We start from the raw sequence: 16679 nt of genomic DNA on the forward strand, positions 1-16679 counted from the left end.
GGCTGCCCAGGATGGCCAAGGTGAGAGCAGCAGGGTGGCTTCTGTCCCTATGCAGCGCCCAGCCTGCCTGCCGTGGGCGGCTCCCCTGCCCGCTTGCCCCTCATCCCTGCTCTGCACCTCCGGGCTCAGCATGGGCACCCCAGGATGCCAGGAGGGCTCAGGTTGTGCAGGTTCGGACCCTGGTGCTCGCAGTGCTGCCCCACAGGGAGGCTGGCTCCACTGCCTGCCCAGCTCAGGCTCCCTGTCGGGCCATGTCCCATCCCACCTCTGCCCAAACGAGACCTCCCTGCTGCCGCTCCCTGTCCCAAACCCAGGTCCTGAACAGCTGCTCTGGGGGCAGCAGCAGACTATGCTGTCCCTGCCCAGAACTATGCGTGCATGTGCATGTGTGCACGTGTGCATGCATGCATGTGTACATGCATGTGAACACTGTGAGGGCTCCCAGCAGCAGCCGGGATGTGAGCCCCTCCACAGTGTGCCAGGGCTGGCACACTCAGCTCTGATGGTGCTTCCTCTCCTCTCCTGCAGGCAGGAGCGGAGCCAGGCCCCAGTCTGACTTCACCTTGGCTCTCCTGCTCTGCCTGCCCTGCTGCTTTCTGTGAGCATCCCAGTAATAAACTTGTGATGGGCACAAGCAATGAGCTCTTCTCCCTGCCTGCCTGCCTGCAGTGACACGTGACCCCAGAGCACCTTTCCCTGCCTGGCCCTGTCTGTCCCTGCAGCTCCTGGCACCCTGCAGCAAGCTGCCCCCCAGCCCCGGCTCCCTACCCACATGCAGTCCCTTGTAGCCCCCCAGACCAGAGCAGCCCCAGTGGCCCCCCCGGCCCATTCCCCAGGGCAGCAGTGGCTCAGGGAAATCCCAGGGAGGGCTGCTCAGGGCAAGTGCAGGAAACCCAGACCTGGGTGGGTGCCTTTCTGCAGGGCAGAGAGGCAGGGAGATCACTAGGGAGATTGGCGGGATGGCGGGTGCTGGGGTAAGGAGGAGACCGAGCCATGGCTACAGCAGCGCATGTTTATGGGGTCTGGCCTGGCGCGTTGCGGGTAACAGGACGCAGCGACATGCTGGGCACAGAGATCGCATAAGCTATGGGGGGAGCTGGGTCCCACAGGGCTGGCACTGCCTTGGTCCAGCTCAGTGCCGGAACTGCGGCACCGGGGAGGGGATGCGGATGTCCTGCCCCTTCTCCAGCCGCCGCTCACAGTCAATCAGGTAATTCACACCGTCTATCACCAGCTGCACCAGCTCCACCTGCACCAGGAGCACACACATCCTGCCTCAGGGGCTGTCCTGGGAGCCACACCAGCAAGGCACCTGGCCAGCCCAACTGCGTGAAGGGCAGGTGCTGCCACCCCCAGTCTCCACGTACTGGCCCCAGCACACGGCCCTGGAGCTGTTTGGCTGCCGTGGGCCTGTCATGCATGCATGCTCCAGAACCTCCCTCCCCAAAAGCAGCTCTTCCCGGCACCCACCTCTGACTTCCCCAGCCGGTCCAGGTTGGAGATGTCGAAGATGCTGCCAGTAGCTGCGGTGTCCACACCGCCTGTTCCACGCTTCTGTAGCCGGAGGTTCTCCAGGATCTTAGGGAAGCGACTATCCTGGTGCCCAGAGAAGACATCAGTGCTCAGCGGTACCATCAGCAAGGGAGTCGGGGCTCTGCTGCTGACTGCTCCCTGGGGCAGCCCTCCCACCACTTACAGGACCCCGTCAGTGGGCTTGTAATCCCTGCAGGGAGCCCTGCCCTGAGCAGACCCAGGTTGACACCCGGGTCCCCGGCCCCTCCAGCCACAGATGCAGGCGTGGGCTAGACCATATGCTCCACTTCCTGGGGGAACCTGAGTGAGGTCCAGGGCTGGGTCCCATGCAGTCCTGCACCTCTCGCGTGGCTGGGCTCCCTGTGCCCCAGCAGCTGGGGCTCCCCGCAGCCCTGGCCTGGCTCCCCACAAAAAGTGGCCACGGTAATACCTTGCTGAGCAGCGGCAGCTTGATGTGGACACCTGCTCGCAGCCCAGTGCCCAGGTTGGAGGGACAGGTCAGGATGTAACCCAGCCGCTCGTTCCACATGAACTCCCAGCCTCGCTCCTGGATTAGCCGCTCCACCTGGGTTAGAGGCACAAGCACCCATTCAGACCCTGGCTGTGGAGTGCCCAGGCCTTGGCATGGCAGCACCGCCCAGCCCCGGCCGAGCGCAGGGGGCCAGCCCCGCAGCGGCCCTGCTTGCCCCTGTCTGCCTGTCCACCTATCTGCCTGTCCATGGGGCTGGCGCAGCGGGGCTGGCCGGTGCTCACCTCCTTCAGGCCCCGACAGAACCGCTCGAAGACGCGCTTCATGTTGCCACCCTTCTCCATGGAGATGACGCGCGTGTGATCCTCCTCGTTGATCCAGATCAGGAAGGTCTTCTCGTTGTTGTGCCTAGGGACAGGTCAGTGTTCAGCTGCGCTGGTGGCCAGCAGAGCCCCTGTGCCCACCCAGCCACCTGTGCCAGCCCCGGCTGTGCCCCTTCTGCCCCTGTGACCATGGTGCCAGTGCTGCCCCACAGTCCCGGTGCTCTGTCTGTGCCCATGGCTGGGAGCGCATTGGAGAGCACAGCCCGGCAGCAAGGCAGACAGCCAGGAGGTGCTCCTGGACATGGGCCAGTGTTCATCCACACGTACCGCTGCGGGTGACAGGTCCTGGCTCTGGTGCCGTGGGCACAGGCAAGTGCTGCTGGGGAGGAGCAGCGCGGTGCCAGTGTGGTGGCAACCTTGCCTGGACTGGGGACAGGACCACGGCTCCTGCACCACACAGGCAGCGGGAGGCGGCTGTGAGGTGTGGGGTGCACACTGGGGTGCTGGGTTAGGGGGTGGCTGGAGCTGGGGACCATGCGTGCTGTAGAGGTGTCTTCCATGAAACTGCTATAAAGGTGCTGTGCAAGCGAGGGTGGTGTGGGCGAGTGCGTGTGCTGGCTGTCACTCCGTGGGTGCGTGGGATGTTGTGTGGGATGTTGCATGGCTGTGCAGAGATGCTGGGAGGGAGCAGTAAGATGCAATTGTGGCAAGATAAGTTTGGGGGCAGGTAGAGCATGCAGAGAGCCAGGAGGAGCGCTGGGGATTGCCTGGGGAGCAGGAGGCAATTACAGTTGTTGGCAGCCTAGAGTGCAAGGTACTGCAGGATGGTGAGAGCGGGCAGGACGGACAGCAGGGGCTGGCTCCAAAGTCCCACTTTTTAGGAGGACACTGTGGCTTGTGTATGGAGCGGCTGGCTGCTGACTGCAGCACATGAGGGGCTCCCAGGTCAGGCGTGAGCAGGGAGAGCCCAGCTCTGCATGGCCACAGAGCCTGGGGTGAGTGCGGCCCAGGGGTGCTGGTACTGCATGTGCTGGGGTCTGCGGTTTGGCGAGCATGGGGAATACTGGTGGCGGGGCTGGGGCAGCTGGGCAGAGCAGCAGTGTCCCCCGCCTTTCTGCCCTGCTGACTGCCTGATGCCGGGGCAGATCCTCACCAGATCCCTCGGGCGTCGGGCCAGTCCCGGGCCATTCCTGCTGCCGTCAGGAGCGGGGACACCGGCTTGTCGAAGAGGAAGTGATCCTGGCGGGAAGCAGAGTGCGAGGGCTCGCCAGGGCTGCATGGCTGGTGCCAGGGCACCCTGTCTCACCAGTCCCAGCCTGCCATGCAGGTGATGCACCACGGCTGTCTCAGGCAGGACAAGCTCGCCTGCTGTCCCCACCTGTGGGCAGGAGTCCCTGCCTTCCTGGCCAGGGAGGCAGAAAGCTGCTGGTGCACAAGCCCACCCTGTACCAGGGGCTGGCGGGGCACCGGCCGTGTGCCACGAGCCTGCCTTCCCCTGGGCACGGGCAGGGACATGGGGTGAGAGCCGGAGGGGGCTGTGAGCTGCTGAGGCTGTGTTCAGCAAGCTCCGTCCTCCCCTGCCTTGGGAGGGCTGAGCAGCTCCATGAGCACCCTCTGCACTGCAGAGTGGCCTTGCTGGGGAAGGGGGTCCTGGTCCCACAGGGCAGTGGGGCTGGGAAAGGAGGATACGGCCTTCTGGAGAGGCAATGCTGGGGAAGGGGTCCTGCTCCGCGGGCACCTGGGGTGGCTGGCCAAGAGCTGCACCAACTCACATCAATGAGCTGCTGTTGCTCCTTTTCCGTCATCTCGCTGAGGCGGTAGTACCGGCCTGCCAGGTCTCCAGTGAGGCCATTCAGCGCCTCCACGGCCACCTTCTCCACCTCTCGCCGCTCAGCACGGGTGCAGGCTGGTGGCAGGCTCAGCCCGCGGATGCTGCGTCCAGTCCGGACCCGGGACGAGAGCACATAGCGCTCATCGAAGTGGCCAAACTTTACCTGCAACAGACATGAGCCATGTCCATGTGGTGGCAACAGTGCTGGTGCTGGCAGGGGCCCTGTCCCCTGAGGCCCAGGAAAAGGTCCCCACACACAGCACCACTGCCTGGCTCGCGTACCTTGGTGGCATCCAGGTCTGTGACGTGCTTCATGGTGCGGGGGTTGTATCCATTGTGCCGCTCCTGAATCACGGGGTCAAACAGGTCAGCAAACACCTGGAAGCAAGTGGAATGATGTACAGCACTGCAGACCCAGCACCCCACGAAGCCCCTGCCACAAGCTTGGCACAGTCCTGCTGCCAGCGTGGGGGATGTGGCAGCAGGGGGGCCGCAGAGGGTGTCTGGGGGCCACGGTGTGTCCTGCAATGCAATGGCAATCCATGGGGCCGACACTGCCTGGGCAAATGGGGCTCAGGGGCAAGGAGGAGGAGGTTGCAGGGCTCTAGGAACCGCTGACCTGAAGGAGCCCTGTGTCCCACAGGGACACGCTGGGGCTGGCCAAGGGGCCTCTCCAGCTGCCCGGGTTGGGCAGGAGGAGGTGGGCAGTAACATCCCAGGCTGCTGGATATTCTGCAGATACTGGGACTCCTCTGGCTACTGCAGGCACCCTGGAGAGCCTGGAGCATGGTAGGGCTCTGGCCGCCACTCACCTCGTAGGTTTCTTCATCACCAGCTACCATGCCCACAGTCTTGATGAAAGGGTGGCCGGGGTTGTCAACACCCGTCTGGATGCACTGGTCCAAGGTCCAGCCATTTGGGGTTGCTTTGTCACAGAGCCTGGCATAGATGGCTGGTGTCAGGTTGCTGGCCATGCAGTTGTTGTGCTTCCGCAGGTCAGGGTACTCAGCGCTGCAGGAGGAGAGACCGATGAGTCCTTTGGGGCCAGGGAACCCCAACGCTCGTGCCCTTGCCCCACAGACACCCTCAGGGCAGGTGTGGGCAGTGGAGCTCCAGGGAGGGAGGTCAAGCTGCTCTGCTTGTCCATGCCAGCAAAGGCCAGCCGGGAGCGGGAAGGCAGTCACTGGCATCGCACAGTGAGGGCAGAGAGCAGCCTGAGCTGAGGGCTGACATTGCCACAAGGACAAGAGTCCGTGAGCAAATCTGGACTGGCTGTTAGGGTGCGGCTCCTTATCAGCCATGTACCAGGGCCCTGGGGTTGGGAGAGCTTGCCAGGCTAGTGGCAGCAGCCACGTCAGCCGCAGCCCCACACTGGGGCACGGGCAGCTGGCAGGAGCCTGTGCGCTGAGCTGCCAGGGCGGCCAGGCCACGGAAAGGGGGTCTCGCTCCCCTTCTCCTCCCTGGGGCTTCCCCAACGCCGGCCCAAATGGAGGGTGGCTGCTCCTGCTGCCCCCCTGCTTCTGCCCAGCACCGGGGTCTGCCTGTGCAGCGAGCAGGGGAGGCAGGGCACACAGCCCGCGGGAGCCCTGGTGTGTCTGGCCCCTGGGCCCCAGCCAGGTGCCATGACCCCCCATCCCTCCACCCCCTAGATGCCACGGGGCAGGAGATTGGTTGACCCCGATCTGCAGCTGGTGGGAACCGCACTGCTCTGGCGCAGTTCATTGTATTAGGGGGATGCTTTCCTCTAATCAGCTTAGCGGGAGGCTGCCCCCTGACCTCATTCCCACTTTAGCCAGACTTTGTGCTTGTTCTGTGCTCACAGTGGGACTGGCAGGGCAGGACCCCTACAGCACTCTCCTTGGCCAGGTCTGTCCTGCTGGGAGGTGGTGCCTCCGTTTGCCTCAGTGTGACAGGACTGGCCCTTGTCAGCCCAGGCGACCTGGCTGGTGGCTGGAGGGGGTCCCGCAGCCCTAGGGATGACTGTCTCCTCTCCCAGAAGGGGTGCTGCCTTGGGGGGGGGTGTCCACGTGGAAGAAGAGGAGCTGGGGCTAGTGCAGGTCTGGGTCGGTGGGAGCAACAGCTGGCCACCATCACCAGCAGCGAGTCCTGGCACCCTCCTGGCGCTCAGGTCCTCCTCCTGGGCTGAGCGTCTGCACAGGGCGCTGGCAGCCCCCCATGCTGCAATGCAGAGTGCTGTCACTGCTGCCGCCTCCTCCCCTGTGTCTGCAGGCCAAGGAATGTGTGTTGGCCCTTCGCCTACGGCTTGGCTACTGCTTGTGGCTTCCTGCGCTTTGCAGAAAGAAAGGGAGGTAGGGCTTACATTGTCTGCTCTGCATAGGGAAGCACTTGGCTCCAGCCTGGACCAGTGCAAGGAGGTGTTTGCTCCAGGCAGGAACTTGTCCCAGGCAGTGCAGGCTGAGGGCTGCTCCCCCAGCCCACACACATATCTGTGCCATGTTGAGATGCTCCAGTTCAGAGGCTGACTCGTCGTATATGGGATGCAGCCTACCCCCAGCCTCCCGCACTGCTCCTGCCCCTGCCATCAGCTGGCTACTGACCCATGTCTTCCCAGGGAGAGACACTCTGGTAAAAAGCATTTGCTGATCACAATGAAACACTTGGACAAGTTCCCCCCCCGCCCCCAGCACTGCTAGAGCCGCCTGGCATGCCAGGGCCACAGCCTGCCTGCTGTGCTTTCCACCCTGGTGTCAGCGGACTACTTCTGGAGAGCCAGCAAAGGTTGCTAAGGGAAGCAAGCTTACTTCCAGTAAGCAGGAGACTGCTGTAGGTTTAAGCATGCTGTCTGCTACGGGCAGTCCATACCTTCACTGAAGTGTTGAGAGAGTCCAAAACCCTGAGACTCTGGCCCCTGCCTGCAGGGTCTGTGCCTGCTGCAGTGCTGATTTAGCTCCTGGCCCAAACGCACCCTCCCCCAGAACAGCCCTGAATCACAGCCAGCAAATCTGGGGAATCTCTCTTCATCCTTTCTAGAGGACCCGAACTAAGCTGGATGGTGCCAGGATCAGCAGGGCAATGCAGGGATGAAGGTGCTGAACGCTCACTGCTGTGCTCATAAGCAGTGACCTGCAGACCTGCAAGGGAGACTGCCTGTTCCTGCAGCCTGGGCTGTGTCCCAGGGCTGGTGCAGGAGGGCTCAGGGAGCAGGCACAGCGTTCCCACCGCGCTTTCCTGGGTGTCCAGGTGTCCTCTGCCACAAGCATGAAGGCGACACTGCAATTGGCCTTACTGGGGCTGCCTTGGTTTTGGTCCCCAAAGCTGTTTTTTAAATTATGACCCTTTCAGCACCATCTTTTGTTCGCAGTGCCACGCGGCCGAGTGATAGGGTGGGCTCCCCGCTCCGGCTCCCCCCTGGCTCCCTGGCCGCACAGGCTGGAAGTGTCTTCAGCAGAAGGTGGACGTCTGCCAGGAGCACGACTTGGCGCAGACACTTTGCTACCACCCACGCTGTCCCGTGAGGCAACTCAGCGCTGCCGTCCTGCCTGCGACCTCGGGGTGCAGCTGCCTGCAGCAACTGCCCTCTCCACCCTTGTGCAAGGAGGTGCTTCACCCAGGAGGAGTGAACGGGTTGGGGTTAAACCATGACAACCTGCTAAGCGCTCAGCAGGTATTATTAGTCTGTCTACTGACTGGGCAGCCTCTCCAGGAGCAGCAGCCCCCTGCATCTCCCCACAGCTCTTCACCGCTAATCCAGCAGCCTCCAGCACCCTTCCTGGTGTTACTGGCTCTGCGGGTGCTCTGCGGCCTCTGGGGAGGCGTGGGGGCGTATGGGGCAAGCAGCGCGGACCCTGTGCGGTGGTGGCGGGCGGGAGGAGCCAGGTGCTGGCAGGTTGCTGCAGGCAGCGGAGCATGCAGCTTGTTTACGCAGGGAGGAGGGGGCTCAGGCTTTGTGTGGAGAAGCTTTGGCGGGGAGCCCCAGCGTGACTGTCCAAATGTGGCACCGTGCCTTGTATGGGACCCTGCCTGACAGCGGGCACATCCGTGCCCACGTCTCCTCGGGGGGGGGGTGCCCATGGCCCCCGCCCCCAGCATGGCCATTTGCACTGCGGCGCCTCTGACAAGCGGCCATGGAGTGCCGCTCAGATCCCTCAAGGCTGTTGCCAGTATCTCTCATTATTTAACTTAAAGACTAGTGGAGCAAAATCCCCAGGTGGGTTGACTCGCCCCTGCCGAGCAGGATGCTGTGGCTCACCCGTGGGGCTCTGTCCAGGCTCTTTTCGAGTGTCAGCACCATCACAAAACCGTTCCCAGCTGAACAGACCCTCCCAGGAAGCTCATTTTAGAGCTTCTCAGCCACATCCCCTACCTTGATTTCATCCCCTCCTCCAGACTCACCTCAGCCCCCTCCTTCCCACAGATAGTGCCTGGCTGTTCCCCCAGCCCCGTCCTTGTTTTCAGCATCAACAATCTGACCTGCTGTTTTTCCCCAGCCACTGATCCTGCCACAGCAATGCCTCTGCAGCACAGCCAGCTTGGCCCCTGCCCCTAGCCACAAGAAGGACACAGCCGGTGTTCTGTGTGCGCAAGGGGACACTTGTGTGTCCAGGTTTAGCAGGGACAGGCCAGCTCTCCCCAGGCAGGAGCAGGACGTGGGCAGAGTGCCTGCCTTTCTCACGCCAGCCAGCAGGTCTCACAGGTCCCAGTGTTTTTCCCTCACCATCCTCACTCAGTGAAGACCTGATGTCTGTGGCCCTGCTGTTCAGAAAGCTTGAAAATACAGCCCTCTTGGGAGGTGAATAAATAACATCCACCCTTCATCATTTTTTGAACTCACTCCATTTCCATCCCCTCGTCTCTCTGGCTCAACCCAGCACATCTGAGCCCCCAGCACCGGCCCTCAGCACACAGCTTTCTGCACGAGCAGGGCTCTCAGTCTGCAATGCAGCACAGCGCCGCTCTCTAACTGCACGGTGTTTGGTGCAGGGATCACAGCAGCTGCATGTGTTTGGAGCTGCCTCCTTCCCCACTCCGCTCCTTCACTATGCGCAGTCTCTGCCGGCACCAGGATGGGGAGGAAAACCCGCTCCTTGCTTTCCTGACCTGCCTCTGAGCTGTGCCAGGCCGAGAAGCTGGTGCCAGTGCAAGACGGAAGGACTGGCTGGTGGCCGCTACGTCCCTCTCCCCTCCTGGCCCTGTCCCTACCCTGCCTGGTCCTTGTGAGGCACAGGCGGCTCCTGCCTCCAGTCCCCATTTTGTGCCTTGGCCCTCCACGCTCCTCCAGGCAGTGCGGGCACAGGGCAGGACCTGCCTGCACCTCTCCTGGCCTCGAGGCCCCCGCTTCCTTATTGCTATGGCAAGCGGCAGTGAGAGGAGCAGCAGTAACGCCTCCGCCCGCGGCAGCAAAGCACCTGGCCCGGCCAGGCTCCCCAGGGCAGCCCTTGGCAAAGAGCAGTTGGAAGGGGGAGTGACATGAGACCTTCTGTGCTGGAGCTTGAACCTTAGCACCGCTCTGCAGCTGTGACACTTATCTGGCTTAAGGGATCAGGCACAGGTTGTGTAAATAGGGCCAGCGGCTCTTGCAGAGCCAGTATTACCCCAAAAGCACCCCTAAGCCAGGCCACGGCCGTGCATGCACCCGCCTGGCCCAGGTCGGCCCCGTGCCCACTTCCCAGGAGTCCTGATTGCACATCTCGGGGCTCATCTTCATCCAAAATTTGCCCGCAGGCTGGGCGCTGCCTGCTCAGCACCTGTGGGCCCCTCCAGTTCTCCCTTTAAAAACTGCCCCTGAGATGGAGGAACGAGGACCTGCCAGGAAACCTTTTCTTTTAAATAGAGAAGTCCCTGTCCTGAAGGCAGGCACATGGGAAGGCTGGTACAGCCAGATGGGGTCGGGCCAGGAGCTGCCACCAGCCCCCAGGGGCTGCCGAGGAGCCTGTGTCTCTGCTCTGACACCGGCTCTTGCAGACGGAGCTCCTGGGTGTTTTGCCAGGAGGAGAAAATGAACCCTTTTGCTCCCTCCTGTTCCCACCAGGACATTGGCAAGTCTTCCCTGGCTCCTCCAACAACTGGGCCGAGCCTGGGGTGTGTCCTCACCCACGCTGGCTGTCCCGGCAATGCTGCCCCGCCAGGCTGACCCATCTCCCCTACAGCCCCCAGCCCCGTCCTCCCCGTCAGCCCCAGAAAGTCCCCCCAGACCCCAGCCCTGCTGGCAAGCACTTGTCCCCCTCCCACTCCCGCCTATCCTGGGCTGGCGGCGCAGCGGCTTGTCCCGGTGCTCTGTGACCACCCAGGGCTGTCAGCAGTCCCGGGGCTCCCAGCCCGGACCGCCGCCGGAGTGACTGTGGCGCCCGGAGCCGGCCCCCGGGGACGGGGATGCGCCCGGGGAGGCCCCCGCAGCCCGCACGGCCCCGGCTCAGCGTGGGTTCCGTTGCGGGGCTCCGTGGCAGCTCCCGGCGCGGGAGGGCCCAGCCCAGCCCCGGGGAGCCGGGCCTCGCGCCCCACCGGCCCCCGCGGGTCCGCGCCCAGTGCCCCGCCGCGGCGGCCGGGGCCGCCCGGCCCTCGGGGAGGCCGGGCAGGGCGCGGAGGCCCCGCCGCGGCGGCGCCGGTGCCCTTGGGCGCGGGGACGACGGGGCCCGCGGCGCCGGTGGCCGGCGGCCCGAGGCGGGGTGGCTCCGTCCAACACGGCCGAGCCCCCGTCGCCACGCCGCCCGGTCCCCGCCGCCGCCCGGGGCCCCCGCGGGCTCGGTTCCTGGGCGTCCCGGTCACCCCCGTCCGCGGACGAGCAGCGCCCGCCCCGCCGCCCCCATGAGCCGCCCCGGGGCCCCCGGCTGGAGCTCGGGGGCAGCCCCGCCGCCCCCCGCACGTGCGCCCCCGCCGACCGCACCCGGTACCTGGGCGGGTAGTGCCGCCGCTGCCGGTCGCCCGCGCTGACCGTGTCCCGGACGAGCAGGAAGCCGGCGGCGAGGGAGCCGGCGCCCACCATGGCCAGGAGGCCGGCGGAGCGGCGGGCGGAGAGGGCGCGGGCGAAGGTGCTGGCCATCGCTGAGCGGCGGCGCGGCGGAGCGAGCGCGGCGGGGCCGGAAGGCGGACGTGATGGGAATGGGAACGGGAATGGGAATGGGAACGGCGGCGGCGGCAGGGTGCGCGGGGGGCGGGGAGCCGGCCGGGCACGGGGGGGGCCGCAACGGCACCGCCACCTGCTCGGCCGCCCCGCCCCGCCCCGCCCCGCCCGCCGCCGCCTTCAGCACCGCGCGCCGGACAGCGCCGGAGGGGCGGCTGCGCCCGGGCCGGGCCGTGCCCCGCAGCGGGCCCCGCACCCCGGGCCCCGGCCCCGGCCCCCCGCCCCGCGCCCCGGTGCGGGCGAGCACGGCACAGCACGGCGCAACCCGCGGCGGCGGGGGTGCGACCGGGACAAAGTCCGCGCACCTGGAGCTGGGAGCGACGGGGCGCGGACCCCGGGAGCGGAGGACGCGGCTCCCCGACGGCCCGGAGCCGCGCACGGGGTGCGGCCCGGGATGGGTCGCGGGACCGGCGGCCGGCTCTCGGCGCCCCGGCTTGGCGCGGGCGGCGGCCACCGGCCCTCCCGCCGCGCTCCGTGCCGCTGCCCGGCGCTCCCTCCGCGGCCCCCGCACGCAGGGACAGGGCGGTCGGCCCACGCACCCCGTGCCCGCGGCAGCGGCGGGGCTGCAGCGGCGGGGCAGGGAGCGCGCCGCGTTCCGCCGCCGCAGACCCCGCGGGACGGGAGCGGCGGCGGAGGCTGGCCGGGGCGCACCGCCCGGCTTCTTCGGCGTACCGGGAGCGGCCGCCAGGCACAGTCGCGCCTCCTGCCCGGGGTCTCGCGGGGCGGGGGCGGCCCGCGCGGCGCGGTTGCCGTGGTAACGCGGGACCCGGCGGCGCTGCCGGTGCCCGGCGCTGGGCCCGCGCCCCACGTGCGCGCGGCACGCCCGGCCGCGCAGCGCCTCCCGCCGCCGCCAGGGGCCGCCACGCAGCGCCCGCCGCGGGCCCGGCCGGCCCGCCCCCCTCCCCGTAGATTGGCTGGCTGCGGCCGTCAGCAGGTCGTGATTGGCCGGCGGCAGCGCCGGCAGCGCAGGCTGCGCTCGGAGGCCGCAGGTGAGCGGAGGGAAATGGCGGCGCCCGGCGTGGCGCCCCCTGCTGCCGCCGGCGGGGTGCCGGGGCGTCCCCGGTGCGCCCGGCCCGAGCCCGAGCCCGAGGCCGGGGCGGGGGGCAGTCGGCGCCGGGCCAGGGAAGGGAAGCGAAGCGAAGGGGGGGTGGGGTGGCCGGCCGCGCCGCTGCTGGGCCCGGCTCGTCGGCGACTGTCGGGGAGCGCCGGGTAGGTGGCAGCGGCGGCCCCCTGGCGAGGCGCGGCCCGGCTCCCCGGCGCGGGCCTGCCGCCCTGCCGCCCCCCGCGGGGCTGCCCCGGCCGCCCGTGCCGCCTGCTCCCCGCCGCCCGCCCGTGTCTCTCGGGCCCGGGGCGCCCGGCCTCCCCCGGCGCGGCCTGCCCCTCCGCAGGGGGAGCTGCCGCTCGGCGGAGGGCGTAGCTGGCCGGGCCGGGCCGGGCGCTGTGCGCGGCGCTGTGGCGGGCTTTGCCCGGGAGGGCCGGTGGGGCGGCGGGCGGGGCCGTGGCTCGACCCTGCCACGGCTGAGCGGGCCCGGCAGCCCCTCCCGGCCGCTGCGGCCTCTCGCGGGAGCGGGCGGCCCGCCGGGCTGCCGCGGGTTGGCCTGTCCGTGTCGGTGTCGGTGTCGGTGCCGCCCTGCCTAGCGGCGCCGGTGCGTCCCCTCGGCGCTGGGGCGGATCGCCGGGTGCTCGGCGGCTTGCGGCCGCGCTGCTCTGCCCGGGCCGGGCCCCGGTAGCTGCCCCCGGAGGAGGAGCCGCCGCCCCCCTCCCCCGGGGCCGCTGTCCCACCGCGCCGCTGCCCCCGGCCTCCCGCCTCCCGCCGGGAAGCCTCGGGGAGGCGCCCGAGCCGGACGGGTTGGGGTTGTGTCCGCATCGCCCCCGGGGTGCGAGGGAAGGGTAGAGCGGCAGCGGTTCCTTCGTTAATAAACCTTTATTAACAGTTACAATCTCAGAGAGATTCTGATGCTGTGAGGTTTCACACTTAACAATCTCATAAATCTCATTAAAACAACTCATTAAAAACAATCTCCTAAGACAAGAATTGATCTTACTGCTACAGTTGCTATGTGAGCAACATAACACTTGCTCAGATGTAGAAGTGATAAGCCAAGAGGTTTTTACTAAATTTAAAACTGGCATTGTCTAGCAGAAGGAGCTCCTGGTCAGGAAACATGAAATGTTTCCACCGTTGCTATACTCTGTCTGGGTTTGAAGATGATGCTAGATTTGGAGTTACCGAAAGTGCTGCTCAAGCAGGCAGAACTGTACGTTTAGAAGCTTGACTTCAGCTTCCTGGTTGTGAACACATTGAACCTATACGTTAATAGAACACGGAGAGCTTTCTTTGATACACCAAGTCCAAATAGCTTTTAATTATTAACTCTGGAATAGGTGTTCTTTTTCTTCTGAAGCAATTAAGTCTCTATGATAAGAGTACAGCTTTCACCTTTTGTGTTTAAGTGTGTAATTAACCTTAATACAAATAGCCCTTGTGACAATGGGAGTAACTCTTTGGGCAAAGGTACTTCACTGATCAAGGCCTAAACTTTCAGGCTTGGGGGGTTTTTTTGTTTGTTTGGGTTGGTTGGTTGGTTGTTTTTAGTGCCCACAGCAGTTTCAGGTAGTTCAACAAGACATTGCCAGCATTAGTATTTTAAAATGCCAGCTATGTGTGTTCTTAAAGGTTACAATTGTGTGGATACTTGAGCTGACTTAAATCAGGCTGTGGGTCTATAAGCTAAATCATCCTTGCAGCCTGTCTGCACACAGTGGTACCCTGTACTCCTTGGACCTCCTGCCTAATGCTTCCCCCAGGCTCCCTGGGGTGCGCAGGCCTGGTGTCCACTCCTAGAGCTGCCTCTTCCACCGCCTGTGGCTGCTGCCACCAGCGATGTGATCAGCCTTGTTTGGTTGCTGCAGTCCTTGTCCTTCAGCCCTCCACTGTAGGGATTGCGCTTTCAAATCGGGCATCTGTACCTATAATAGGCTTTGTTTAAAAAACAAAATGAAACAAAAAACCACCACCCAAACCCACTCTTTTAGTGGTTAATGCCGCACTGTGTGCAAAGTTAATACAAGACCTGATCATACCTTCTTCTCTCTTAAATTTCTGGTACCTCAGAAGTGGGGCGCAAAGAATAAGTCTCTTTATGAACATCCTTATCTGAACAGCACCAGAATGATCTGCTGGGGAACCGGAAAACAACCTACTATCTCATTACTTATCACTAATACAGGGTAGTCTAGGGAGCTGAATTAGTCCCAGGACACTTAGAGGCAAGGTCTACGTCTCAGTTTCAGGTTGTGTGTCAGCAGCTTCTGATTGCCGTTAGGTGATTATGGTGACCTTTGGTATGATTGTGTAGCAGATCATAGCTGCCCTTCTTGGAAGAGAGTGCGAGAATGTCTTTAGCTGTAGCAGCTGGTGTGTACTTCCTCGTGTATCTGTGATGGGACTAGCAAGCCTGAATATTCCGTACTCAAAGCCAGAACCATCTTTACCTTTTTTGCGTGTGTGCCAGAGCTGTGTTAATGCTTTTGTGTCTCTTGGACAATACAGGCAGCAGCATTAACTCAACACAATTTTCTTCCTGTGATTAGTGGAAGGTGAGACCTGTAGCACTCTAAGCAAGTGGGGACTTGTGTGACCTTTAGGAGCAGTTAGCTCAGGAAGCAATGAGAATGATGCAGAACCATCAGCATCACGTACTGTCAACGCCTCTCATAGCTCTAGGTTTGAAGAAGAGAAGTAACGGTGCGGTGGTGGTGTGGGCTGAGCACCATACAGGAACCTTGCTGGTACCGTTTCTGTAAGGGAAGTTGCCACCCTCCTGGCATACAAACTCTCTGATAGCCCAGCGCTAGAGCTGATTCAGACATGGTGGCAAAACCTGATGTTATTAGCCTTTGATACCAGAACAGAGCTCCACTTGCCTGTTTCCCTTTAAGAGCAACAGTCTGTCTGAGTTTTAGATGCCTTAGTTATGCCTGTAGCTAAAAGTTCTGCTTCATCAAGAGTCTGTGGTCTCTCTTGGTATAAATCTAGTCAGATAAGGGATCTACTTTAAAGAGAAACTTGAAAAAGGTTTTGGTTATACTAAAAATCCCTTTCCCCACACCAGAAACAACCTGAGATCATGAGGCTTTCCCTGTTGACACCAAGGGGATGCCTGATGCATCAGTGGCCGTTGGCTTCAGTGAGCCTCTAGGTTTTTACCTGGTTCGAGTATGGTGTGTCGTGGCCTCTAGAAATAGAGCGAGGCAGAGGCTTTTTTCTGGGATAGGAACAGGAATGTAGAGAACTCGTTGCTTTCTTAGTTCTTAGGGCAAAGGTTTTCCTGCTGCTTGATCTGTTTTTTCCAGGAGGGAGGGGAGAGTAAGGGATTGGAGAAAACAACCCTCCTCCTCTTCTTGCGTGGTTTACTTCATTAAATCATCAGCCATCAAGCTGATAGTGTACTTGCTAAGGTCTCATTCTGCGCTGGTGTGCTGAGGCAGCAAAGCACAGGAATAAAAATGGTTCCTGAGCATGTCGGGAATCCTACTCTTGTCCTCATGTGGAAATAGTAGGGCTATATGGAGCACACAGTAAAATGCCTGTATAGCCTGGTCTGCCAGCATTGTTGCTCCCACCAGCAGAGAGCACTGTTGGTGAATTACAGCTTTAACTCTTGCTGATCGGGACACTTTTCTGTGCTGGGCGTGCACTGTGCCTCAAGTTTGTGTGGGAGCAGGCAGCACTGGGCTTGGTGCACAAGCAGAAGACCGGCGTGAGCTGGGAGACAGGCAGAGGAGATCATCCTTGGTGCGGTAGGTACAAAGTCTGGGCTTGCTGTGTCACCTCTCTGGTTTCTGTTGGGTTGGTGTCAGCTCCCCCAGTAGATCCAGCGTGATAACTGATGGGCTTGCTGTTGAACCAGTGCCTGGTAGCATGGGTTTGGGACCTTGTCCAGTGTGCTTCTGCTCCAGCGCTTTCTGAGTGCTTACCTGTTACATCTCCTGTCCTTCCTGGGGGCACGCACAGCCTTTCTGCGTGGAGGCATGCTTTATTTTTACCCTTATTTCCAAGGGGATTTCACAAGCAGCTGGCTTGCTCTATGTGGTTGTTTCTTTTGCCTGTTCCCACCCTGCTCGAATGGATTAAGGCGATCTCTCTCCATTGTTCCTGGTGAGGGGATTCTCACCTACCGTGAAACCATGCTGGCAGCAGGCCGATGGCATTTGGGTGTGCCTCCTCTGCTCTGTGAAGAAGAGCTGCCAGAGGACTGGGAATTGACAGCTGTATGTGGCAGTAGTCTTCTACGGTGTACTGGCTGTAAGGGAAAGCATGCTCAAAAGAGGAGGAAATACAGTAACTCTCAGTCTGGGGAATGCTGGAAATCATGTGAGAGCATGAGAAGCAGTGGTAGAGTGTCTCATGTCCATTTTTAGGAAGAACTTAATAACATGAGG

The 16679-nt window shown here is 62.7% G+C and overlaps 2 protein-coding genes across 13 annotated transcripts in view; one reads left to right on the forward strand and one right to left on the reverse strand.

Annotated features, from left to right (window-relative positions):
- Positions 1-998: 998 nt before the first annotated feature.
- CKMT1A (creatine kinase, mitochondrial 1A) lies at positions 999-11604 on the reverse strand. Of its 2 annotated transcripts, none has more exons than XM_076348239.1 (9): positions 11540-11604; positions 4969-5167; positions 4439-4534; positions 4098-4319; positions 3479-3564; positions 2287-2410; positions 1964-2098; positions 1471-1596; positions 999-1249 (listed from the first exon to the last, which is right to left on the reverse strand). In XM_076348239.1, exons 2-9 carry the CDS (start codon positions 5128-5130, stop codon positions 1133-1135), a joined length of 1068 nt encoding a protein of 355 aa, XP_076204354.1. In that variant the 5' UTR covers positions 5131-5167; positions 11540-11604; the 3' UTR covers positions 999-1132. The 2 variants fall into 2 exon arrangements, with proteins under 2 accessions (XP_076204354.1, XP_076204353.1); XM_076348238.1 differs by lacking the exon at positions 11540-11604 and adding an exon at positions 11005-11276.
- The window catches only part of PPIP5K1 (diphosphoinositol pentakisphosphate kinase 1), a 52575-nt gene continuing 47468 nt past the window's right edge, over positions 11573-16679 (forward strand). For 8 of the 11 annotated variants that reach the window (XM_076348225.1, XM_076348232.1, XM_076348231.1 and 5 more), the window contains exon 1: positions 15687-16037. The gene's annotated coding sequence lies outside the window, so the exon portion shown is untranslated. Of the gene's footprint in view, positions 11617-12198; positions 12224-12416; positions 12444-15686; positions 16038-16679 lie in introns of those variants that run through there. The other 3 variants (XM_076348228.1, XM_076348226.1, XM_076348227.1) reach the window with 3 other exon arrangements.

The sequence above is a fragment of the Aptenodytes patagonicus genome, chromosome 10 (genome assembly GCF_965638725.1).
Source record: "Aptenodytes patagonicus chromosome 10, bAptPat1.pri.cur, whole genome shotgun sequence".
Classification (NCBI taxonomy): Eukaryota; Metazoa; Chordata; class Aves; order Sphenisciformes; family Spheniscidae; genus Aptenodytes; species Aptenodytes patagonicus.

Excerpts from the sequence above, each read along its gene's own strand:
- CKMT1A (XM_076348238.1), bottom strand. The coding sequence starts at position 11,153 with ATGGCCAGCACCTTCGCCCGCGCCCTCTCCGCCCGCCGCTCCGCCGGC. Across the intron at positions 3,565-4,097 it reads AGCAACAGCAGCTCATTGAT|GATCACTTCCTCTTCGACAA; the intron begins GTGAGTTGGTGC and ends GCTTCCCGCCAG. Across the intron at positions 2,411-3,478 it reads CCCGACGCCCGAGGGATCTG|GCACAACAACGAGAAGACCT; the intron begins GTGAGGATCTGC and ends ACCTGTCCCTAG.